The 26,404-nt window shown below is 36.0% G+C and overlaps 1 protein-coding gene across 1 annotated transcript in view; it reads left to right on the top strand.

The window, feature by feature from the left end:
- Positions 1-6,727: 6,727 nt before the first annotated feature.
- The window catches only part of LOC149800815 (polypeptide N-acetylgalactosaminyltransferase 13-like), a 42,426-nt gene continuing 22,749 nt past the window's right edge, over positions 6,728-26,404 (top strand). The window contains exons 1-6 of the mRNA XM_089954220.1: positions 6,728-6,837; positions 17,826-17,992; positions 18,501-18,675; positions 22,139-22,342; positions 23,107-23,224; positions 25,591-25,776. Of these exons, the coding sequence (XP_089810346.1) occupies positions 6,743-6,837; positions 17,826-17,992; positions 18,501-18,675; positions 22,139-22,342; positions 23,107-23,224; positions 25,591-25,776 (945 nt within the window). The 5' untranslated portion in view covers positions 6,728-6,742. The remainder of the gene's footprint in view (positions 6,838-17,825; positions 17,993-18,500; positions 18,676-22,138; positions 22,343-23,106; positions 23,225-25,590; positions 25,777-26,404) is intronic.

Raw genomic sequence — 26,404 nt, 5'->3', positions numbered from 1 at the left:
CTATAAATTGTACAATACTTTTTCCAAACTGGAAAAATGGTGCACATGCAATGGCATGGTGGTAAATACTGGTAAAACTAAAATATTACTTATTCAACACGGCAAAAAAAGGACAAATCTTGATAGTTATGAACTATGTCTGACATGGAAAGATAAAAGTTTGCAAATGGTCGGTCATGATAGACTACTTGGTATTTTGGCAGATAATAACCTATCATGGACTGAACATATCAAACATATCAGTAAAAAAAAAGTCAATTCAAGTTTATGGTTTCTCAGTAGGATAAGACATTTTCTCCCTGAAAGGCACAGAAAACTATTTTATAACAGTTACATACAACCCTATTTAGACTCCTGTAATACAGTATGGGGTAAATCAAATAATACAAACATAGCAAAGCTGGCACATCTTCAAAATTGAGCATTAGGGCTAATATCAATCCAGAAAGAAAGCAAGGAAAATTTAGCTGGTAAGTTAAAAATATTACCTATTAAAGACCGAATCTGTTTGAGAAAAGCCAAATTAATGTTCAGGATATCCAAAAATAGTGCTCCTGAATATTTACAATCACTATTCCAGTATAGGCTACCTGGTAATACTCCTCACCTGCGATCCATGTCTACGAAACAGTATAAATTCCCAAACCAAATAAGGAGTAATTTTTTTTTTAAAAAAGTTTCCAATACTCTGGAACTCCGCTCTGAAATAGTATTCCAGTTGAGATTAGAAATGCCCACTCTTTTTCCTTCTTCCAAACCCAATATATCCAGTGGCTTCAGAGACGCAGCTAAAATAAATAAATTCTTTTGTATGAGGGCCCCAAGGTAGATTAGTTCTTAGCAAATTGTGTTACCCTCTTTAAACAAGGTCATTATTATTAGTATTACCTAATAAGGTGAGTTTAATCTCAGATCAGGTTCTGCTAACAAAACAAGCTCATATCCCCAACCCCGACCAAACAGGCGAGGTCTCTAGTTTGATAAAAGTTCCTTCAAGCTAAAATAAGGAGCATGTAACCCTAATGTGTTATTAAATTTTAAACCATATTTTAAACCATATTTTTTGCACTAATATAAACTATTCTCAAACGTTTTCTGAAACTTACACATATAATCCATGTAGCCCATATTCTTTGGTTAAGTATATCTTTATTAATTGTATCATATATAGCCAACTGTTTTTGCTTCTAAATCGGTGTATAAACTTTCATATTTTTTTCTCAAGATTGGTATCAATGCCACTTCGTGTTTTCGTGCACAGTACCATATAATTGATTTCCAATTTTGTTTCTTCATCAGATTACCAAGTTAACATCGTTGATGTTCCAAGATAATACATGAGTCAATTACATTATCAACAAACTCGGAAGACGCATTTGAAAAAAATCATACAATATCTTTAGAAGCTCTTTGACAAAGAAACAGCAATTTAAGATCCTCTGTAACGTTAAACAAACACAACTGTTCAGGTCAGGTGATCTGAATCCAGAAGTGAATATATTCAACACATCTTTCAAACAACTATACTCATTAATATGTGACTTGTTAATTCTACGCTATTATATATATATATATATATATATATATATATATATATATATATATATATATATATATATGTGTGTGTGTGTGTGTGTGTGTGTGTGTGTGTGTGTGTATGTGTGTGTGTGTGCGTGTGTTGCATGTGTCTATAAGGAAAGATATCCCTGTAGATTAATATCTATCTCTCTGTGTTTTTCTCTGTCTCTTTTCTCCAAATGCCAAATCAATCATCCTGCCTACCTTCAAAGCAATTTTGTTGCACGCATTTAAATGACTTTAAATGCAAAAGACATACACAAACAAAAGTCAGGCTGGTCATCTTGAAATCGGACAGACTGAGAGACTGGTAGAAAAACTGAAGATGCATTAATATAAACATACAAATCGTCTAAAAGACCGGTAGGAAAACGGATGAATTAATATACACATACCGAAGAACAGAATAAAAGACGGATGCATGCATATGCACATACAGAAGGACAAAAAAGCGAACACATTTGGAGTCAATATACAGTAATTTATTTATATATTTTCCAGATGAAAAAGGTCTGCACGATATTATTATTGTCATATATCTAAGGGTAATTAAGAAAACAAAGATGTCATCATAAGGTTATATAGGAACAAAATAAGCATCGATGAATATTGTCACCCGCAGTCTTTCTTCAGGACACCATCAGGCGTTGGGGTTGGAGTCACGCTTGCACTCCTTGTGTTCATTTAAAGTACCGATAAGGTGATTTCGTGTTGTCAGATATTTCATCGTACTTTATTGATAAAACGTCATACTCCTGTGCTTGTACATACCGATTGTCCTGTTGCACAGGATGTATATCTTGATTTCAAGTTGGGATATATCTACTTATGCATTGATTTTATTTTATCCAAAGAGGTCGCATGATTTGTGAACTCAGTCCATTATCATTTTCAAGACGCAATTATTTTTTGAAACAGGTACACTCTTTCATATACCTGTGCGCAGATCTTTAGCTACATTTCATTATATTTACCAAGATTTACCTGAAGTCATGTAGAAGCATCGAGGCGACATTTGCTCAGTATTTTTGGTTCAAGGCTGCGTGCAACTTCATATTAAGACTGCTCAAGGGATTTACTAAGGAAGGAAGTGTATGATATATGGCTAGATACAACAGTGTACAAGATCACGGTAATCAGTGTACATGTATACGTTCGTATTCACAGTAGTGTACATGTATACGTTCATATTCACAGTAGTGTACATGTATACGTTCATATTCACAGTAGTGTACATGTATACGTTCATATTCACAGTAGTGCACATGTATACGTTCATATTCACAGTAGTGTACATGTATACGTTCATATTCACAGTAGTGTACATGTATACGTTCATATTCACAGTGATAGATGATATTGACAGAAAATAAAGCAAGGGGGATGCGACTGTGTTCAAATTATATAAACCATTGAAACATTCATCGTCTGTAGCGAGTGAAATATATCAATATCTTCTATAAACGTGTATCATGTTTGTTAAATGTAGATACGTGTAAATCAGTACTCAAAGAATTTTTTTTTTAGGCACAAGCTCCGGGTTGGTAACTTAAATAAACTCACAAGCCCTGACTGAAATTACATTATCCCGGACCGTTCATATCTGTCAACTCTCAAGCCGATAGAAAAACCTCCCGATTTTGGAAGTATTTCCACACCTACCACCCGATCTCATATATCCCGATTTTTTTTTATTTTTTTTTTTCAGAGAACTCCCGATTATTACATTTTGTCTGTCAATTTTAATTTCTCAAACAAGACCACCTAACAAGCCCGACATAAATAGTTATATCGTATGCACTCCACAGACGCCATATTCTATTTTATCGCTTGTGAATAATGCTGTGACGAAATAATTAATATCACATTCCAAAGTTTTAGTAAATAGATTGTTCAGAATAAACTTTATTCACGTAAATTTCAGATTTTTTAAACCCCTTCAACAGTACTATAGCAAAATTAAAAATAATTTTAAAAAATGTCACCAATTAGTTTCAATCCCATGAATGATCATCGTGAATGCTGTGTAATTTTCTCTGCAAACAAAATGGCATCTCCATTTCCGCCAAAGAAATTCAGCCAGTAAACACCTGGCATTCCTCTACCGTATATGTAAACTTTTATTACCATGATTAAGTTAAAAGAAGGAATGGAACAAAATATACCGCACAGTATATGTTCCCCCAAAGAGCTAATTAAGAGTAAATATTTTATTCAGTAAACAGTGTTTCATGCCTTAAGAGTTAAACCTATCAAATAAGTTGGGATATAAAATGTGGAATAAACAATTGTCACATGTACAGTAACTTGTGACTACAGATGTGAACTGTTAATATGAGGTCCTAGGCATTGTTTTGTTGACCCTCCTTAGCTCCATCCCAGCATATATAGCTGGTTAGAAGATAGAAGTGACACCATGTTTTTCAAAACCTAGGCATTGTTTTTGTTGACACTCCTCAGCTCCATCCCAGCATATATAGCTGGTTAGAAGATAGAAGTGACACCATGTTTTTCAAAACCTAGGCATTGTTTTGTTGACACTCCTTAGCTCCATCCCAGCATATATAGCTGGTTAGAAGATAGAAGTGACACCATGTTTTTCAAAACCTAGGCATTGTTTTATTGACACTCCATAGCTCCATAGCTGGTTAGAAGATAGAAGTGACACCATGTTTTTCAAAACCTAAGCATTGTTTTGTTGACACTCCTTACTCCATCCCAGCATATATAGCTGGTTAGAAGATAGAAGTGACACCACGTTTTTCAAAACCTAGGCATTGTTTTGTTGACACTCCTTAGCTCCATCCCAGCATATATAGGTGGTTAGAAGATAGAAGAGACACCATGTTTTTCAAAACCTAGGCATTGTACGTTACAACAAAATATGGCTTCGTTTATTTGCCAATCAACTGACGGTACTTATAGGACTCACGGTACTAATTCAGTTCCCATAGTAACCTGTGCAAACACTATGATATTACAAATTCAATAACTTAAAACTTCTGAGTGCTCATGATCAAACCTATATTTATCAGCATAGATGAAACCTGGATGTCAGCTTCTGTGTAGAGGAAAGGATACGAGCTATGGCATTTTCTGGACCTGCATGTGTTTGAAACATGTGCTTTCAATTCCGCACCAAAGAGTCGGGTGCTAATTTTAGTAGAGTGTTCCAAACTCAAGACTTTTAAAGGACTGAAATTCCATCAATAAAACAATGTCTCTATTTTTCACTTACAATTAGGATAAGATCTCAAAAGATTCTTTTTCCTACAACATAACTTACATTATTAACCAATCCTGGTCAGCCAAACCCATATATACTCTATTTTAGGTTCACCCATTTCCAGGATGATTCCCATTTTTTCATACCATTAGTATCGTGTGTCCTATATACACATTGTAGAACATGGTTTCTTTGAAGTATGTCGAAGGGCCAGTCCGTTTCACAAGATAAATGCATTGATGAGGATTAACTGCTAATTAGTCACACTGGACTTATGTTTGCGTACTTAAGTCTAACCTTTAGCTATTATGCAGTTTAGCCACAGCTGTTTAGAATATGAAAAAAGGGTCTTGTCCTGGGGGAAAATGAAACGTGTCACAGGGAGAGATGGCGCGTCAAATTGGGACAAGGGAGTGGGGGCAATAGTTGCCACCCTCAATTTCACCTTTAAACATGTTTTGGCCTACATCAATAAAATTTCATGGCTGATCACTACGTGCCCCCCCCCCCCCCCCCCAAAAAAAAAAACCTTTATGCGGGCTTCTGGCGCGTCCTTACCTTATTGGATCTGGAAGATCAGTAAATATTTACTGAATTTAGCGCTTAAAACATGCCGCGTAAAAAATTCCCTATTTTATGTCCCAATCTCACAATTTTATTTGTTATTCTTCCTAATTGGCTTTAGAAAAGTTAACAGTTATGTCAGACTTCAAAAGTCCAAAATTTCCCCTTCTTTTAATATTGTCAAACAACGTTGCAATAGCTACAAATTTGAATATAAATTTAATAAAAATTACACTTGAACAATATTCCCAAAACTGAAATGAGCATGCTTTGTATTCTATATATGTAGCAAAATCCGATTTCAAAGAAATATTGCCGCTGTTCATAAACTTGTCAAAAATATAATTCACAGCGACTTAAACATTGTCATTCAAGGCAATAATATATAATAACTTTAGTTCTTGTACAAGCATTTATCATTTCTTTGATTTACCTATAAGGGGTTGTTCTAATTCCTGATCTTACCTATGCAAATAAGCACAATGGGTTCACCCACTGCAACCTTCAGCACATCTTACTAGCTATTGTCCAGCCAGTTAATGTGGTTATATACTTTACCTTGTTTAATTGTTGTATTTAATCCGCTCAAGGGACAGTTTTATATCAGTTCCAATCATTTACATATTACTGTTTATACATACTACATGTAACGGACATAGACTGAAAGCTCTTTTTGGTCATTTGTTATTATGTTTTTAAAATAATTTTGTTAAGATTACTGAAAATTGTGTTTTCTCGAAACACGACCGTGTCAGGGGCTTTGGAAGTACAAAATTGCATTTTTAGCAAAGCTTCCATTTTCTTAAAACCATATCTCAATTTCATGTAGGACAGTGGTAATCTGATTTAGACTGCACCGTGTTATGGCACGTATGTCAGCTTCTTGAAAGTACATTAACTCATTTCATCAGCACGATCAAAGTTTCCTCAGGTAAACTATTTTCTTCGACAAGCCCGACGGACACCTCACTTGGAATACAGGACGGGCCCGAACTAAAAAAATTAGAGGGGTCCCGGGCGTCAGGCTATAGGAATTATTTTAGCACTGCAAATTCCTATTTTAACTTGTAAACATAAACAGGACTTGTATCGAGCATGCGACTGGTTCGAAGGTATACACTGGTTGTATTTGGCTTGGTTGTGCTCCTTGCAACAGTCATATACATTGCTTTGATCAGGATTCGTGCGAAATATGGCGCTCGAAATAAACTCAGTTTTCAGAAGCAGAAGATCCTCAAAGATGACATTTTTGCTCAAAACCGAAAGGACACTGCAGTGTTCTATACCGGGATGGATACCATATGGTTCAATGGTCAAGCGGTAAACGTGCGAATTATGGATGCTAAAAAGGCGGAGAAAATTCTCGAGTCACCAATGGCTAAAGAGCTGGAAAAACAGCACGAAGTAAATGTTATTCTCAGTGATTTACTGCCCATCAACAGACGAATACCCGATTCAAGACCATCAGGGTAGGTAACCAATTCTGACTAGTTAACGTTTTGATTTTACCAACTGGATTTATTTACAACAGATGACACCGGAATTGTATAACTTAATTCATTTTTAAAATGCTTCGTAAAGATTTTGAGATATAGTAAACAAAAAAAGTGATTATGGTCTTCCTAACTTCTGATCACGTTCCACAGCAAAACGCTCCATAGCAATCAGAAAATTAGAATTGTTCATTTTAGCGCGTACCTTCCGGCATGCTGCGGATATCATACAAAACCCCCGTATTTGCCAGGTTGTTTAATTTCGTCGAACATTGTATGGTAAATTACAGGCATTGTTGTTTCGTTTAAATTGTATGTTAGGTTACATTAATGGTTGTTTAACTTCGTTATATATTGGATGGTAAATTACAGACATGGACATAGCTAGAGCATTTTGAAATGTACACAAACTTCGAATGTCGGGATCGGGGTTCGTGTTTTCACCCTCTTCCTGGAGGTGGGAGTGGTTTTGGAGAACTCTGTGAGGAAAATCGAAAGTTTAAATGGTGTAGTCTTGTGAATTTTGAATCAACAATGATTTTTTCTTGATTATATTGGAACTACCGACATTACAAAAAATGGAACGATGGCGGACAGATGACTAGGGAACTCATTTTATTAGTTAATTTTGGATTCTTTAAAATATTTTGAATGGTATAGAAAAGTTGTTGCCAACCATTCTAATTCTGTATTATATATATATATATATATATATATATATATATATATATATATATATATATATATATATATATATATGTGTGTGTGTGTGTGTGTGTGTGTGTGTGTGTAACTTGTTTTGCGTATACTTTTCTCAGATGTTCTCTGATTCACTTATTACTACAATGATAGAATTACAAAATGCCTGTGGTTGGACACGTCTCTCTTTGGCAGTGTCTGGTTAAAAGAATGCATTATATCCCTAACTCAAATATTATTATATATTAGACTTTCAGAGTTGTGTTAAATTGATCATTATTCAAGCAATTGGAATATCGCTCAGCCATTTCCTTCCAGTCTAAACCTCCGATGTAGTTAGTGGAATAAACATACATTTTGTATATTGGTCCTTTGGGTGAATGCAGATGGCGTTCTTGGAGGGCACAAGTGGTCGCATGAGACCTGTTGACGCGCCGGTGGACAACTAGCAAAGTTTTCTAAAACTCGTAACTGAACCTGTTACATTTTCAAATAATAATGTCATAGCACGAAGTTACATTTGGAATTACCTAACGCAGCTTGCAAAAATAAGGAGTGCAGTAAGAAATGAGTGTGGATCACACTGAGGCTTTCTCTAACCAAGTTAACCTGTATTGTTCCCGTGTGGAGTACTCAAGCACAACTTAATAGGCTCAATGAGCTGACATTACATTTATCAAAGTAAGAGAGGTATAATATTGTCCATTTCTCGTGGCGATTCTAGCTTTGTTGGCAGCTGCATCTCCAGTCATTGCAACAGCACCTGAGTTTGGTACCTTTGGAGCCGCATAGAGGATGGCACTGGAAAATGGGATTGAAAAAGCAGCTGCGTTAGGGGCAATTGGAACCGCATACAGGATGGCTCTGGAAAAGGCGGTTGTAAAGTAGCTGCGTTAAGGACTGTTGGAACCACATACAGGATGGCTCTGGAAAAAGAGGTTGTAAAGTAGCTGTGTTAGGGGCCGTTGGAACCGAATACAAGATGGCTCTGGATAAGGCTGTTGCTAGTCTCATAGTGTATCGCAGACGAAGTAAAAAAGAAAAGGGCTTCGACTACAGGGACGATTACAAAAATACCCTCATGCAAATGCCTTCGACTACCCAAGAAAATTCCAAAAAGTATTTGGTCTTCACCGTTGGTCAATTTCGATTTACTCATGATTACAGCGTCAGACATCTCCGAGGTATGTTCATGCGTAATAAAATTGTGTCGATCAGCCCGTGGACGATCAACATTGCTAACCTGGCTTCATCACCAATAGGGTCTGGAACTCATTTCAACATAATTTTTTTCATATTTTGACTTTTACGGGCTTGCAACGTCATGTGAAGTTGTTGATTATTTACACATAAGGTGTGGGCTGCCATTGCTGGAAGCGGAAGATCTGGACGACCGATGCATCTGCAACTGTTTTAAATAATGCTACCATTACAACCTCCGGGGGGGGGGGGGGCACAATATATGGACATAACCCAGGAGACAGCGCAATATATGGACATCGCAGAAGCATCGCTTCCTCAAGTACGACCCCTTAAGCACTTATTGGTTTTACATAATCACGTAGACACTACACCTGAAGCATGTACGAAATGTGTTTTGAGTTTTCCGGTCGCGCAAGCGCTGCGACACGGCGCCATAATGATGTGGATCTGAAAAGGTTTAACACTAATGTCGATCTGAGTTATGCATCCGGGTTCTTGTTGGCGTCGATCTGTGAGAGTTTGTGACTTTGAGGATCAAATCGGAAAACATAAAATATATAACTTAGACATCAGCCATGTTATTTTAATTCTGCAGTGAGTCGTCGCCAAAAAAACTAGCCGACATCACTTAATATCAGGAAATCAAAGATGCCTGTGTGTCGATTACTTTTATTAAAGACTAAGTCGATGTTGCCAATATAGAGATTAAAAATTACATAGATGTAAAGGCCGCCATCTCGCTGCCAGTCATACCCATATCAATTTGTGTTGTAATTTCATAAAGCCTTGTTCTGTGAAGCAGAGGTAAAAAGAACAAAATAGCAAATGGTAGACTTGTTTTTAATTCTCTGGAAAATAGCTTGGCTAGATTTAAACTTCGTATTTTATAGGTGCGCGAGCCCGGATCATACTTGTTGATCAATACCGGAAGTCAAGGGGAATGAGCTCTAATGTCATTACTGGTAAATGATGAGCTGCATGTTTGTTTAACAACACGAAAAGCACGTTTCAAGAATGAAGTCGCTATTTTAGAATGTTTGTACATTTAGACGCTGGAGACGAAACTCTTATTGACAGACTCAACATTTAACGGTCTTTGAAGTTTCTGTTTAAGATTTCTCGCTATATATACGTGATGGATTCTGAACGAGATGATGATGATGCTACGGAATTTACGATGGGGTTCTTGATCAAATAACCGCGATTGCTAACATAGCAATTTTGCCACTTTTCGATGAATGTCGGCTTCATAGCTGTGTTTAGAAGCCCTCATATAGGCTTAAATATAATCCAAGCGAGAGCAAGATAGAAATCGACCGTTAGAACCACCAGTCTGATGTGCCACTACCAACTCGAGACCAGCTTGAAGACGTAGCATTAGCACGCGAAAATGCCTGCCAAAATGAAACATCACCGTCGAGCGTGAAATCACCCAAATACTGTTCAATAAAGATGAAATAAAATGTATCGCCAAATCCACTCCGGTTTCATGTCGCAGCGATTATGTTAGAGACATAAAGCAGAAACGGACTCAGTATGGTTGTATATCAACTTGGTGCCAAGTTCCAAGAACGCAGAGTCGTTAGAATCTTCAATATTTCAGAGGGAAATGTTTTTTATGATTGCATGACACTTGTACCAGTGCAGAAAGATGCTTGGTTGGAAGTACATGAGCGATTTTCAGCTGAACAAGACCAGTCTGTCTAGCAATTATCTCTACGATGACAATACTGACGGAAGAACTGTGATCTTGCCTCAAAGTTACAGATGCGAAAACAATATAGCTAAAATGGAACAACTCTGCAAGATGAAATCACAAGAAAACCGTTTTGCTCGCAAAATATACACGTATGTACGAGGTCGTAGTTACTGTTTTGGAATTATGCTGCCACGACCATCAATATTGGTCCTGCTAGAACTGTGACTACATCAACCAATATAGATAAACTAACTGGATTTACTTTCAGGGCTATATCGGTAGTAACTGGTGTCGTGTGTGGCTTTGGCAAATTTATTTATCTACGACTAGATTCACGAAAACGCATATATTGAAAACTTCTCACAGCGTTTCAAAGTAATCTTAACACAATTAGTAAACTAGACTTGATGGCAATTAAAGATAAAAAAAAATTAGCATGGTTGAATTCGAAGAGGTGCTGGTTGCGATAGAAAACCACCGACGTATCCGCAGCTGTTACGGAACGTAGGTACTGGCGACCCAAAACAGGTAACTGATTTACATTCAGTAAATATCGAGTACACAAATGCCTGTGCATATTAATCTTTCTGCGAGATCATAGCATTGTAACTACCTCTCCGGTGGTCTAGTGGTTAGAGCGTCGGCCTCAGATGCGGGAGGTCGCGGGTTCGAACCCCGGCCGAGTCATGCCAAAGACTTATAAAAATGGTTCTAATAGCTGCATCGCTTGGCGCTCAGCATTAAGAGGTTAGTGTTAGGACTGGTCGGCCTGGTGTCAGGATAGTGTGACTGGGTGGGACATCATACTACATGTCAGCGGCATGACACCCCAGTGCTAGACATCACTATAAACCGCCACATTGCAGACGTCATAGCGATATGACTATCACACACACACACACACACACACACACTGTACCTTCCAACCCATGACAAGCTTCGACGTGGATTCACGTGAGCTACAGTCACAGATGTACTCGTGTACGAAAAATCCTCAGTGGGAAAATGTCAAAAGGACCAAAGAAGTAGGGGTAGGGCCTGGGATCCGAAAAATAGCAAGACGGTCTCAAATCCCCGTTATGACACTATTGGGGTTTTCATTACAAAGCTATATATCAGACGGCGTTGTATAATATAAATGACACTCATGTGTTGCATGTATGCAGTTCTTTTGAAATTATCATTTATTATATAATATGTAAATGACGGAAAGACGATTGGTTATTTGTATCGGACTATTACTTTTGTACAAAAGGATATGTTAGTCATGTGAAGAAAACAATTAAGAAATACACACCTTGGACTTTTTTGCGATTCTGGCAAGATTTTGACATGTATATCAATTCTGTAAGAGGACATTTTTAAAAGTAAAATCTAAAACTGTGTCGAAGTTAGTCAGCTGTGCACAGTGGAACTATACAGATTATTTCTACAATATTACAATGAAAAAAGGAAATTTTCTTGTTAGTTTCGTTGGCTTTTGTGTGTATTGTGCAGTTCCCATCCCACCCCAATCCCCCGACGTGGCAAGCTCGCACGTGCATATCAGGATATTTTCAACTACAAAAAATAGTTGCTCTTTTGTTACCGTAGAGATCGTATTGTGGTAGTAATTAAAGAACCAGATCTCCCGATTCACTTGAATGTGCGTAAAACTTTCATGTCTTATGTCAGTTGTTTAGGCTCAAATAAACAGTAACACAAGAAAAAGTGAAAACAACAAGCTTTGAAAAATACAATAATTTATTTCCCTGGAAAAATTCTGTAAAAATAAAAATAAAAAATGAACTTACGGTTTTATAGAATCAAATCCAAAAAGACTCCAAAAATAATCCGAGAATAAAATTTGTGCAGTCCTAATAAAAAAATCTTCTACTGATTTCACGTTCGAATCCCGATGAAGAATCCAAGATAGAAGACGATGACGAATGCTGCAATATGTAGTTTTACGGTCAGCATCATGAAAAATGACAAGGGAGACTTTATACATTGTATCAATACACTTATGTTTCTTCATAACATGACAGTAAAAAACCACAAACTATCTTGTGAATTTCAAAACATTTTTGCTATCAGTACAGTGATGCACTCATACAATACCGTTCTGCGTTTGTGCATTTTTGTCAACTTTTGTTCTGTCTTGTTTAGTTTCGGACTGTGGACGGCGTTTAATAGCTATGTCAGATTTTCAAACGTGTTTCAGCACAGGTAACTGACGCGAGCTTAAAGTTATAAAAAAAAAAAAAAACCACGAAGGGAAAAGAAACCATACCGAGTGGTAGACAGGGTTCTATGTCACGACGGGTCAAAGGAGTGATCTGAGGCAAATTTGTCTCTCGGCGTGATTTGTTTTTCCTTCAGGCTATTGCTTTTTTCAACATAAAGGTCGCGTCAGCTACCTATGTGGTTTTTTATTACTGTTTTAGTATACAGGTGTACCTATATAGATGTAAAAATGTTGCTTGTATCTCACCTGATCGGTAATGACATAATATAAATTTAAACCTTATTCATTTTTTAAATACTGAAGAACATCCATAGCGAGGACACATCTAGCGTACGAATATAGTAATAATTTTCAGTTGAATTAACACACACACAAACACACACACGAATATATATATATATATATATATATATATATATATATATATATATATATATATATATATATATATATTCGAAAACACCACCGATCCAAATTGTTTGTAATCTGCTGTTTTGAAAGATAGTTACAATGTGTTCTGGATGGTATCCTTTTTAAATCACAGAACGTCTTTACCATAATTTAACTGAGAATATTTTAATTCCTTCGTAGGTTTCCATTTCCAACCATACATTACTCCGTGCAGTTTGGTTAACGACTGCCAATATCGAGGCTGTATTTAATCAAGATAATGTGACAACGTCCTCTGACAGCTAAAATGTCCTATATTAAGAGCATGAGCCTGTTATCCTTGTTATTATCTGCCAAACAATAATGCAGTGTGAATAAAAGTTGTATACATTTCCGTAGTATTTTAAAAATATCCGCGATTTGACTGCATTTTAAAACACGTGGACATGATTATAGAATACAAAAAGGAAGTAATAACGTATTGTTTTCGGCAAATGGTCTCTTTACTGAGCGAATCAAACACTCGCATGGGTTCGGTTCGAAGTACCCTGTTTTCCTCTTATTTCCAAGGATTTCTCGACAACAATAGTTATCAAATGAAGTTTTAATAACACGCCAAGACTATCAGTAAGTTTCCTCTAATCAGTCAATGACCACAAAATATCCCAACATCACATTTGCATCAGAACTTCACATGTGCATGGCAACCTCACACGTGCATGGCAACCTCACAACTGCATGGCTTCACCTTGTTAGCATTCCACAGAGTAACGTCAGTACTCAAAGATCATAAAATATAAACCACGACTCAAACACCAAATACAGGGAACTGTTTTCACTCTCTATCCCCGAGTCAGCCTTATTTCGATTTGGAGCCTCATTACAGACGTGACTTTACTCAATCTTTACCATCATGCCAACAACGAAAGGCGGAATAATCCTTTCTCAATTATTCCAATGCACAAAATATCGATCCCTATCACAAACATTTCAAATGGTGATACACAACGAACCAGCACCTTTAGATTTAGATAGGAACTACTTGGCTCCATGCTCACTTATCCGGTTCCAACCAGAACTCCGCTACGTAACTAAACCATGCCATCATAAAACCTCATCCATACTGCACTCGGTGACGTTTGCCGCTAGAAATTGTCTAATTACTCGGGCTAAGAAATATTTCCGCAACATACACATTCCATGATCAAACAATTATTCACTAAAATCTAATAAATTCAGACAATGGAGACGTAACTCCAAATGGCGCATACCCTAGATTTATTACATTATGTTTATGGAACCTAAGTAACAATTACATGATCTGTTGATTACAAAATTAATAAAACTCAACGACGAATATAAGAATACAGATATTATTTATCGAGCCAAATGGTAGCAATGAGCACAGTAAAATGACGTTAATAGCCTGTACAAATGGTGGTGATAGCTTGTACAAATTGTAGTGATAGCCTGTACAAATAAATGGTAGTGATAGCCTGTACAAATAAATGGTAGTGATAGCCTGTACAAATGGTAGTGATAGCCTGTACAAATAAATGGTAGTGATAGCCTATACAAATAAATGGTAGTGATAGCCTATACAAATAAATGGTAGTGATAGCCTGTACAAATAAATTGCAGTGATAGCCTGTACAAATGGTAGTGATAGCCTGTACAAATAAATTGGTAGTGATAGCCTGTACAAATAAATGGTAGTGATAGCCTGTACAAATAAATTGCAGTGATAGCCTGTACAAATGGTAGTGATAGCCTGTACAAATAAATTGGTAGTGATAGCCTGTACAAATAAATGGTGATGATAGCCTGTACAAATGGTAGTGATAGCCTGTACAAATGGTAATGATAGCCTGTACAAATAATTGGTAGTGATAGCCTGTACAAATAAATGGTAGTGATAGCCTGTGCAAATAAATGGTAGTGATAGCCTGTACAAATAATTGGTAGTGATAGCCTGTACAAATGGTAGTGTTACCTGTACAAATAAATGGTAGTGATAGCCTGTACAAATAAATGATGATGATAGCCTGTACAAATGGTGCTGATAGCGTGTACAAATGGTTGTGATACTCTGTACAAATAAATGGTAGTGATAGCCTGTACAAATAAATGGTCGTGATAGCCTGTACAAATGGTAGTGATAGCCTGTACAAATAAATTGCAGTGATAGCCTGTACAAATGGTAGTGATAGCCTGTACAAATAATTGGTAGTGATAGCCTGTACAAATAAATGGTGATGATAGCCTGTACAAATGGTAGCGATAGCCTGCACAAATGGTAATGATAGCCTGAACAAATAATTGGTGATGATAGCCTGTACAAATGGTGCTGATAGCGTGTACAAATGGTTGTGATACTCTGTACAAATAAATGGTAGTGATAGCCTGTACAAATAAATGGTCGTGATAGCCTGTACAAATGGTAGTGATAGTCTGTACATGTGGTGATGATAGCCTATACAAATGGTGATGATAGCCTGTAGAAATTGTACTAACTGTAAGAATTCATAGGCATGATTAGAGTTATAGGCTTATGGTTTTCATTTGTGATAATTGGGTTAATGGTAAAATAAAAAAGATTAAATTGTTTCAATTTGAATTGGACTTATAAACAAGTTTGTGTCTCCCATAAATGCTAAATTTGTTTTTCGGACAAAACGATGAGTGTTTCTTGCACAGGACACCATCACTTTTGGCGCAAATCACACACTTTCTTGTAACGATTGAGCAAAGTGATTATGGCATGTCTATCATTTTATCCCACGATATTTGCCTGAAGTCGATTCTTTGTGAACAATCTCAACTTGTAATAGGCTTTAACATAACAAAACCTATATTGGATATGCAGCAAATAAGAATTCCACCGATGGTTTTTTTAATCTTTTTTATATTTAATTATTAATTTGTTTTTCTAGACAGAGTATTCAGAGGAAGACACATATACGCACACTTACACACAATAAAACAAGACAGGTTTATCTTCTAAACCTTTGACACAATAGCATCGCTGGGCTATCCCCCAAAAATGCAAGCAATCATTTCAAGCCTCGTGATCGAATCGAAAATCAATAGACGACGAGGTATACAATGGTTGACAGAAGTGTAAATAGCTACCATGATGACTACTATGAAATGGTTTCAGAAACTGTCAGATGTACGTAAGCAACAAAAAACACATGTAGTTTGAATATTAGAGGAAACATCACCATTAAAAGGCTCGTGAGAGAACATACTTCATTATCATTAACTTGTATAGATTGGGAAATTCTTTATTGATTCATATCTTGTCTTATATTTCTCTTCGACATAATGGTGAGATGGTTTCTACCATAAATCTCAAATCAGTATTACTGTGCCACCCCCCACTCCCTTCCCAGCTAATGATTATTTCTGGACAGCGTCATCCATCAATTTAGATGGAGCATTATCCCCTTGTTGCGGTATAATCATGTTAAGTACCATTTAATGTCTGCATAGGGTTGCGAGATGTACGTAAGGGGGGGGGGGAGACTATATGGACCGCTTTGGGAACTTCAGATATGGCAACAACATCAAGGTCTTGAATTGAGGCCAGGAGAAATTTTAAGTAACAAGAAATTAAATTTTATTATATACCCATTTAATTTTATGTGGTTGATCTAGTGTTTGATATGCATGTTGAATCTCTATCATTATATGGAACGCCCAGATTTGACCTATATTGGTGTTTTCAATTACGTCCGCCTGTTGATATTCTTAGTTGCATTAGATCAGACTATAAATTCATGTCCATCTATTTAGTTAAAAATATGTTGAAAGCGTGCAAGAGAGGAATAGATTATATAAATACAAAAGCCTATATCGTGTTTTGTTCTGAGTCCGGGAAAAGAAACTGTTTTAATTTGGTGTTTGAATACGTTTTAACCGAATAAAAATGAATACCACAGTGGTATATACAAAATTGAATCAGACTAAAGTAGTAATACAGACGTCACTAGCTTGTTAACTCCTTGCTTAGCTAATCTGAAGTTGTTGTTATTTTGTGTTTAACACCATTTCTCAGCGCAATATAAAATATGCATGTCAGCCAGTATAACTGATGGAAGAAGAACCCTGGAAATCTAGATAAGAGCCACCGACCCACGGGAAGCTATTGACAAGTTCTTTTACGTACCCATCTTGCAGATGTTTACCTCAAGGGAAACATATAAACAGCAAGTTTCGTAATTTCTACCCAGCGGGTGGTAACGGACAGACAGATGAATGGAATCACAGTATGATTAGATAAGTCGTGTTAAATAGTACGAATGTTTATATATTAGTAGTCAAATATAAAAACATCCATTATTGAAAAGGACTGATGACCTATCTAGAAATTCCTATGCGATGAACAAGCAGCGTGTTAATAGACACAATGGTTCAATCATTACATGCCATTATGGTGACATCAACCGGTTTCAGATAGTAGAATATTTTGCATGTCAGTTGAAGATAAAGTTGCTGTGTCGTGATTCAATATTTTTTAAAGAGTGATTCTATTCGCAAATGAATAATTTATTCATTGATTTATATCCAGGTTACTTTCGTAAGAAAACGATTATATGAGATTTACCGACTTAAAACACTTGGCAATGGGCCTAGAATATGATGTGAACCCTCATAAAACCACCTTGGGTTCAAGAATTTCCCTCATCTTAAGGTATACACCAAAATAGATTACTATACATGGCATAATAATAAATTTTCCAGATGTGAATCGTTGACATATCCTACTGATCTGCCGACCACCAGTATAGTAATACCTTTCTATAACGAATGGCCGTCCATCCTCCTCAGAACCGTGAGCAGCATTCTGAACAGGACCCCCACTCATCTATTGAAGGAAATCATTCTTGTAGATGACGCCAGTGACATGCGTAAGTACTCCAAAAAAAAAAGCACCAACATCTCTTGCATATTCATTCAGCTAGTTTACCTGATGCAATATGAATCGTACTAAAGCTTGACATTTTACAGTTACAATCTCTGTAACGCCAAGCAAAAACTTGAACTAATAAAGCAAGTACTATTTAAATCTCTGTTATGTGTTTACATATCTAGATCAGAATAAGATTTTCCGTATGATTAAATAACACAAATGGTAGACAGAATGGGGACGGGGGAAGGGGGTATAACGACGTCAACTAGTGTAGATAAGACATGTAGTATGTTCTCCAAATCTTCGGATGGTTTGTTGGCAATAACCAGGGTTTGCATTTGTACATCTTGACATGTCGATTGTAGACTGCAACATGGTTATATCGTTTGTTGTCCTTTATCTTTTTTCCCTCAAGTAGTTATCGTAATAGCAGTCTGTAAATTTTGCTTATCGCTGTCATAAACAGCTACCTTTGCTAATCGAAGTAGGAACATTTTTTTTCTCAGAAAGTCTCAAGAAAGAATTTGAGCAGAAGATAAAAGAAGTCACAAGTCCCCTTGTTAAACTGATTCGTCTTCCCTACAGACAAGGTCTGATTCGTGCCAGATTGGAAGGCTTCAAACACGTAACCGGTCAGGTGGTTTCGTTCTTCGACAGTCACATGGAGGTTAATGTAAACTGGTTGGTATAGCGCTCTTTACAATAAGTCAAAGTTCTAAAATTGTTAGATCATACGGTTGTAGGGTCACGTGAGCTTTTACTTATGGTATGAGCCTGCGTTCGTCGTCCGTCTGTCCGTCAGTTATTGCGTTTTAACTCTGGAGCCAATATTTTGAGCCGATTTTTATTAAACTCGGACTGTATTATCAAGATCTTCGACGAGTTGTATAGTGATCTAGATCCACTCAGATTGTGTGGAGATCATTCACCTGATTGGCTGAGATTGTTATCACTCTGGAGGCCATGTTTCTGATTTTAATTTGATCTAACATGGAGTAAGCATATCTCATTTAGATCTGAAACGAGTTCATTAATGAACGAGATCGACACACATTAACGAGGTGCTTGTGTATCTGTTAGTCATATTTCTGGTCTAAAATTGGTCACATGTAGAATATTAGCTTGCGTTATCAAGATTTCAGACCAGTTCGATAAAGAGCGAGATGCGCCATTAATGAGGTGATCTTCAGTCTGATTGGCTGAGATTGTTATCACTCTGGAATCCACAGTTTCCACCCAACTTGGAATTTGGACTTATAACATAGTAATCTCTGATATGTTCGATAAAGAGCGAGATTCACGCAAGTTAATAAGGCGAACTTGTTTCTGATTGGTTGAGATTGTGAATACTATAACGACTCTATCTATAACTAAATTTTGATTAGAGTTCTTAAATAGTCCGTATTATTATAAGCTCATATTTTTCTCCGTTAACTTTACATTGTCAGAATCGTTCAGTATTTTACGATATTGCACTCGCGCGCAGCTTCGTATTGAACTCACGTGTGCCCATTAGTGTAATAGGAACTACTTTGTAAACAAATCGTGTACAATCTCTTAGTAGACGCTTGACGTTTTGTTTGATTAAATTCGTTTCTGAACGAACTAAACGAGATGTTTCGTGGACTGCCACATACCAGCTGCTTTGGCACATTCCGCGTTAACTTTTGTGATACAATGTTCCGGAGTTAGGCTAGATATAGACGCCAGACAGGGTTCTTAAAAATAACATGCAAGAGACAAGGCATAAACTGTCTTCTTTAGCTGGTATTATGAATGGCAAAAAATATACTTACAGTTTTACATCCTGAATTTCCTCAAAATGTTCATTCTTAGTTCTGCAAATCAGAATTCCATGAGCCATGTCATGACTCCTCAAGCTTGATTACACATTTTGAAATTGTGCTCTAATTTCGACTATATTCCAAGTGCAATTACATCCTCCTTACTGCACTCAAAATTAAATAAACATTATATTCCATAGCGTCTTTTTGATAATTGCAACTGAAAGACTTCATATTCTCCCCACATTATAATTTCAAACATTCAAGGACTGAACAGAGACACTTGCAGATGTCAACACGCTGCTCCATTGCAGCTGAAATCTGATGTACTTCATGTAGAATTCGCACAGATAAATCCAGTCCAGAATCACGAAATTTCGTAAACGCGACAAAAATACCAAAATCTATTTATTCCAGATCAAATGGAAAAGTTGCTATCATGCGCATTCATTCACAGTATGACTCCAAATTTGAATTTTAATTAGACCAAAACGCAGTTTTCTTTCAAAAGTTATGTCTATCACGCGCCTACGTTCAAATTTATCTGGCTGAGTTATGTGGTTATTAATAATATTGTTGTTGTATAATGACGAATCTGCGCTTGTCTATTTAGTTTGGAACATATTCGGTTATTTTGTTTCTTGTAGTGTATTTTGTTTACATAATTGAGCCTTAGATAGAATAAGAAAATGAGTATATAATGAAAAGGTTACTGCATTTGTATGGGAAAATATGAACTCGTTTTGTCGGATAGATATACTGCACTCTAAAGGTCGTGCAATATTTCCATCCGAAAAACTCATTCATAGTTTCCGGTACAAATGCAGTAACCTATAATGATCAATATATCGGATAAGTTTGATTACGAATAAGATCTACATAAATGTATATTTTTTAAAGATTGTCCAAGCTTAACACCTCTCTAGAGATCGAATTTAGGTGTGCGTTTGTGATTGTCCGAGCTAGAGATGGAATTAAGGTGTGAAATTGGGATAGTCCGATCTTATTACCTGACTAGAGAACGAATTTAGGTGTGAATTTGCGATTCGCTAAGATTATTATTTTTTTAGAGATCGAATTCAGGTGTGAATTTGTGATTGTCCGAGCTTATTACATCTGTAGAAATCAAATTAAGGTGTGAAATTGGGATTATTACCTCCCTAGATACTGTAATTATTTATGAGTGAGTTTGCTCAGAAATTGTGATTGACCGAACTGGTTACCACTCTAGAGACCGAATTTAGGCTTGATATTACTCAGACACTGTGATTGACCGAGTTTGTTGCCACTCTAGAGACATAATTTAGGTGTGATATTACTCAGACATGGTGATTGGCAGAGCCTGATACCCCTCTAGAGACCAAATTTAGGTGTGATTTTACTCAGACATGTTGATTGGCAGAGATTGTTACTTCTCCATAGACTTTAGTTTATATTAGACTTCGATAAACCATGATAAGTGTGTTTATATCATCAAGATATTGTCTGAGTCTGAAAGTTATATCTAGCACATTAACCATCAAATATAACAACTATTCCATTGAACATTGGAAAGGTGTTTTTTAGGCAAAGATAAAATGGCTATAATCTCCATGATATAAGGTTGGACTATTTTTTACACTGGGCTGAGTTCTTGCAGGAATTGATAATCCTTCATTGTAGAATGGGCAACTGTTACGTTGTGTATCGTGATGATGTATGTTTTGTTGCCTTAAAAACCACTCAAATTGTGAATGAGTACAGTATACTTGAAGTAAAAGCATATTTGACCTTTATAGCCACTCCGTGATGCATACACCTAACAGTGTGACACTCAATTCGAATTTAATTTTCATAAATAATATAATATTAACCTATAAATATTTAATGCATATATGTGGGGAAGAGGATGGGGGTAATTCCCTATTTTGTGTGTGTGTGTGTGTGTGTGTGTGTGTGTGTGTGTGTGTGTGTGTCTTGTGGGACATAGTGGTCTATATTGGCAAAGAAACGTTCGATACAGTGAATAGATTTAAACTATTGTCTGAATAAAACGTAGGGTGAAAGCATCTTTAAAAGTGATAACTTCTATTTTCTTTGTCTCCCATGTTTTATGGGTATCTGTTTATGTCAGATGTACTGCAATTAAAATTGCAATGACATTTTTAGATATTCTCTAGCTAACTGTTATATATATATATATATATATATATATATATATATATATATATATAAACAGCATGAATACACATCACAGAGTTTGAGTTATTAACCCAGTGGTACTCACCAGAGCGAAAAGGAGGGGAAAAAGAGTTTGCAAAAAGGTGTGTTGATTTGTACTAGTGTACCATTGCAATTACGTTTGCTCTATCATTATGTAGGATAGAGCCACTGCTTGTCGAGATACAGAAGGACAGGAAAACCGTACCGATGGCTCAGCTTGATTATATCAATCGGGGGAACTTTGAGTACGAATCTGAAGTGGGCTATAGGACAAAGTATGGCTTTGACTGGAGACTTGTCTTCTTTGAAACCTACTTCTCAGCCATGCAATTGAAAGGGAAGTCAGTAACAGACCCTCTTCCGTATGTCTTTTTTCTCTTTATGTCGAATCAGTTATAGTTCCATTCTTTCTTTCTCAAAGTATAAACAACAAACTTTGTCCCCAAAAGTAGCATGTGCATAGTACCATATACCATACATATATTTAAAAATGTGCATTGTTCTGCTGGTTGCTTTGCTGATGATGTGAATAAAAAAAGCAATGATGTTGCAATTTACATGGCATCATTCTCAACAGTGCTGGATTTAGCAAAGGTCTTGCATAAGTGTGCAATAAGGTGATTCAGCTCATCAAAGACTTTTCAAAATCAAAACTGAGCACTCTTTAATTGAATTGATCTAGCACTAATTGGTTTCTTTCCAATTAATTGTTATTGTCGTTTTGATTTAATTGTACCCAGAAGCAACCAATTTCTGACTGCATATCATTCAGTCTTTGACCCACCTGTGTCATTGTGTAATCACATCTGTTAACAAGAAGTATGAAAATTCAATAACATTACAGAATACTTGCAACATATTCTCAAATCAATCAAAATTTACCAACAGAAGCAATATGTATATTGTTATATGATGTGACAATTGACTTACATTAAATATATTTACCTCGAGAAAGATTCTCCGGTTGTGTGCCATGGGATGTAAACTAATATATTTTATATCCATCAAAGATCTCTATGAAGTAACATTTCATTTGAATTGCCTTATTGGATGTTGGGTTATATAATTATGTAGAAATAATATATTTTATATTCAGGAAATGTTTTTAATACATTTATCTTGACAGTGGTGTGGTGATGGTTGGACCAGCCTTTCTTGTGGATGTGCAGTACTTCAAAGAACTCGGAACATATGATAGCGGAATGAAAATCTGGGGAGGGGAAAACTTAGAGTTTCCTTGGCGAGTTAGTATTCTTAGTTTTTCTATTTTTGTAAAGAACTGAATAGACTATGAATACATTATCAAGATACATTATGATTTGCAATCGATCTTTGCCATTTATTGAATAGCTTGGTACATATACATAACTCTATCCCTACTATTTTATATCTTGTGGATGCAAAAGACTATGGATTCACATTTCTTATGAGGTAATACTGAACACGATAAAACGAACATTTAATGGAAATAATGAATAAGGCATGGCATATTTTCATAGGATGTGTATGAAAATATATTTTGTAGAGAATGATTAAGTCTAATCGTTAGTAGGGTTGCAACGATACACCCACAAATGTATTGTGATATATTGCAATATTCCAACCCCATATAGAAATACGTATTGCAATACAGTAACACTTAATAAAAGCAATAAAATAATCACAATAACATTTACTACTTGATCAATACAACATCTCTAGGTGATGATACCTTGTAAGACTTCAAATAGTAGTCAAATGAACAAATAAAGTTAACCTAAAAATGAAACAAGTCTACAAACACCAGAAAGTTGTTCATTTATTAGCAAATAAAAATCTCACTGCCATTTCTAGTCTATCTATGTTTTAATATTCTTACATTGCACTTTTTTGCTTTTTTGTTGGGAATAATTTGAAAATCCATTATTTGAAGAAGAAAAAATTCTGAAAATTAAGCTTCAGGTCTACGTGTCTATCAGCTAACTTTAAAAATGTGTTGTCAGTAAAAGACAAGTTAAGGAAGTTAAGGTGACTGAAGCACTTTGATCTCATTGGCCATGTAGTTCACTTAGAAGACATGAGATGCAGCCGCTGTTGGTTGAAATGTTTTGCACTCTCTCTATTCTTCGAATCTAAATTATCAATCATAACAGCCGAAGTTGCATGATTTTTGGTTGTGTGTACATTACGGATGTTTGAATGACAAAATTAAAATATTTTAGTGGGATTGATATATTTATGAATACAGACTCTTGAGTACTGTTCATTTAGCGTCATTACTAGTAGAACATAACTATCTGAGGCAAAGTGAAGTTTATATTCTTTTATAACTGTAAAAATATCCCCAGCTTTTGACTTGGCACCCCCTTATTACACTTTGCCCGAATAATGGTACGATGCATCTGGCTTTATATTTTCTTGCAATCTCGTGCTATTAGTGTGCATCTAGGAGAAAAAAGAAAATATGGCTCTTGAATTAAATTAGAAATATTGTGCGTATTCAGTGATTTGTTGGGTGAAAGTAAACTGACAAAAAATCACGGTACAGTAACCTCCATTGTGCACTGTATTGCCGGAATACCAACCACAATATACCAATATTTTGTTGCACCCCTAATCTTTAGCATTTTGCAGGTATGTGCCGTGTACTTAATTCAGGCTATTTCTCTTTTTTGTTTCATGTTCATGATATTGCAGGCATATATTTCTTTAAATTTTATTGGAATGGACTATTTAATTTAAAAGTAACTTGCTCACATATTATACTAAAATTCGCATTCTCCTTGAATCACGCAACTAGCCATTTAAGATATTTGCCTTGTAACCCAAATATGCTGATGATGATAGAGAAGTTATCCTATCTGAACAAAAGAACACAAACTTTAAAGCAAATGCCATGTGTCATCTTGCTTAGGTAATGCAAGTCTAAGATTTTGTTTGCTTGTATAGCTGTCTTGTGAGGATCCCCTCAAATAGGCAGAAAATGGTGAGCTGTACCTGTCTAGGCTTACTGATGTTAACAACTCACTATAAAAGACCGTCGGTGATACTCGTAAATGTTGCATTATGTTTCTTTGTGAAGTCACACATGCTGATATTGGCTGCTTAATTCATTATTCTACCAATTGTACTCACATCTGTGATTATGTAACCTTTCAATATGTTATTCGAAAGTACTTTAACCTTTCGTTATGTTATTCGAATGTACTTAAAATTTATGCTTTAACCCTTTGTTATTATGTTCAAATATATTTGACTTTTACCCTGTAACCCTTCTTTATGAAGTTCAAATGTGCTTGATTTTTTTAATACCTTCTATGGTATTTAAGTCCAGTTATTTGTGACTGACTTGTCTCTTAAGTATAGTTTTCATAAACTTGCCGGGTCAAAGCGCGTGTAGGATGTCAGCCATTGGTTTATGCTTAATCTTGGGAAATATTGACTCAGGACACTCCTTTTACGTTTCCTCTTTTTACACAAATAAAATTAACTGAATATTTCCTACAGGTAAGTCAGAAAAGGTTCATCTTTGTACACTTTCAACTGAGAAGTATTTTTGGCACTTTAATATCACTTGACATGTAGAAGTCCCTTTAATTTAAATCATATTATAATTGTATAATTCCGATAGGTCTGGATGTGTGGTGGTCGTCTAATACACGTGCCATGTTCTAGGATAGGACATATTGCCAGACCCCAACCATACGACTTTCCAGATGGCCGCTCAGAAACAGAAGCCTACAATTATAAGCGAGCTATTGAAGTGTGGATGGACGAGTATAAAAACTACGTATACAACATCTTTCCAAGTATGAGGGTATGAATGATTAAGCTTTTCTTCACTGAATCATCATAAATTTAACAAGTACAGAATATCGTTTTTCTTTATTACTTAGCAACAGTTTTATTTTCAAGCGATACCATTCAGTGTGAGAAGTTAATGTAATTATGTATGTGTAATTCTTGCAATTTAAATGACTTGGATTAAGCTGTTGCAATTGCAGACTGATTTATTTTTCAGATTTGATCTCTTTTTATGTACTGTTCATTGGTCAGTTTTAACAATGAAGTGTACTTTATTGATTTAGATGGCTGGAGAATAAGTGAAAAAGTCACAGGGAATTGTGCAAATGTAGACCATACAAATTTTCATTGCTCATGCAAAGGACGAGGTGATTATGGATTGCCAAATGTTTTAAATTGTGGAAAAAGTAATCAGCATTGTGACCAGTCAGTAGTTGAGAGGGAAATAAAAAAACAAGCTTGAGAGATGATGTGGTAGGCTGGAAAGATTTTGCAGGCTTAGTGGGAGAGGTCATTGAATGAAGGATCATAGAGTAACGATGAAACGGTTACATTGTACTGTGGAAATGAAGATGAGTTGGTGTAATCAAGATCAAGTAATTCAGTGAAAACAACTCGAATAATTGAAACTGAGCAGAAGA

The sequence above is a fragment of the Sinohyriopsis cumingii genome, chromosome 4, assembly GCF_028554795.1.
Source record: "Sinohyriopsis cumingii isolate HCF-2022 chromosome 4, ASM2855479v2, whole genome shotgun sequence".
In the NCBI taxonomy this organism is placed as follows: Eukaryota; Metazoa; Mollusca; class Bivalvia; order Unionida; family Unionidae; genus Sinohyriopsis; species Sinohyriopsis cumingii.
Note: the sequence above shows the minus strand (reverse complement) of the source record. Positions and strands in the feature narration are given on the sequence as shown.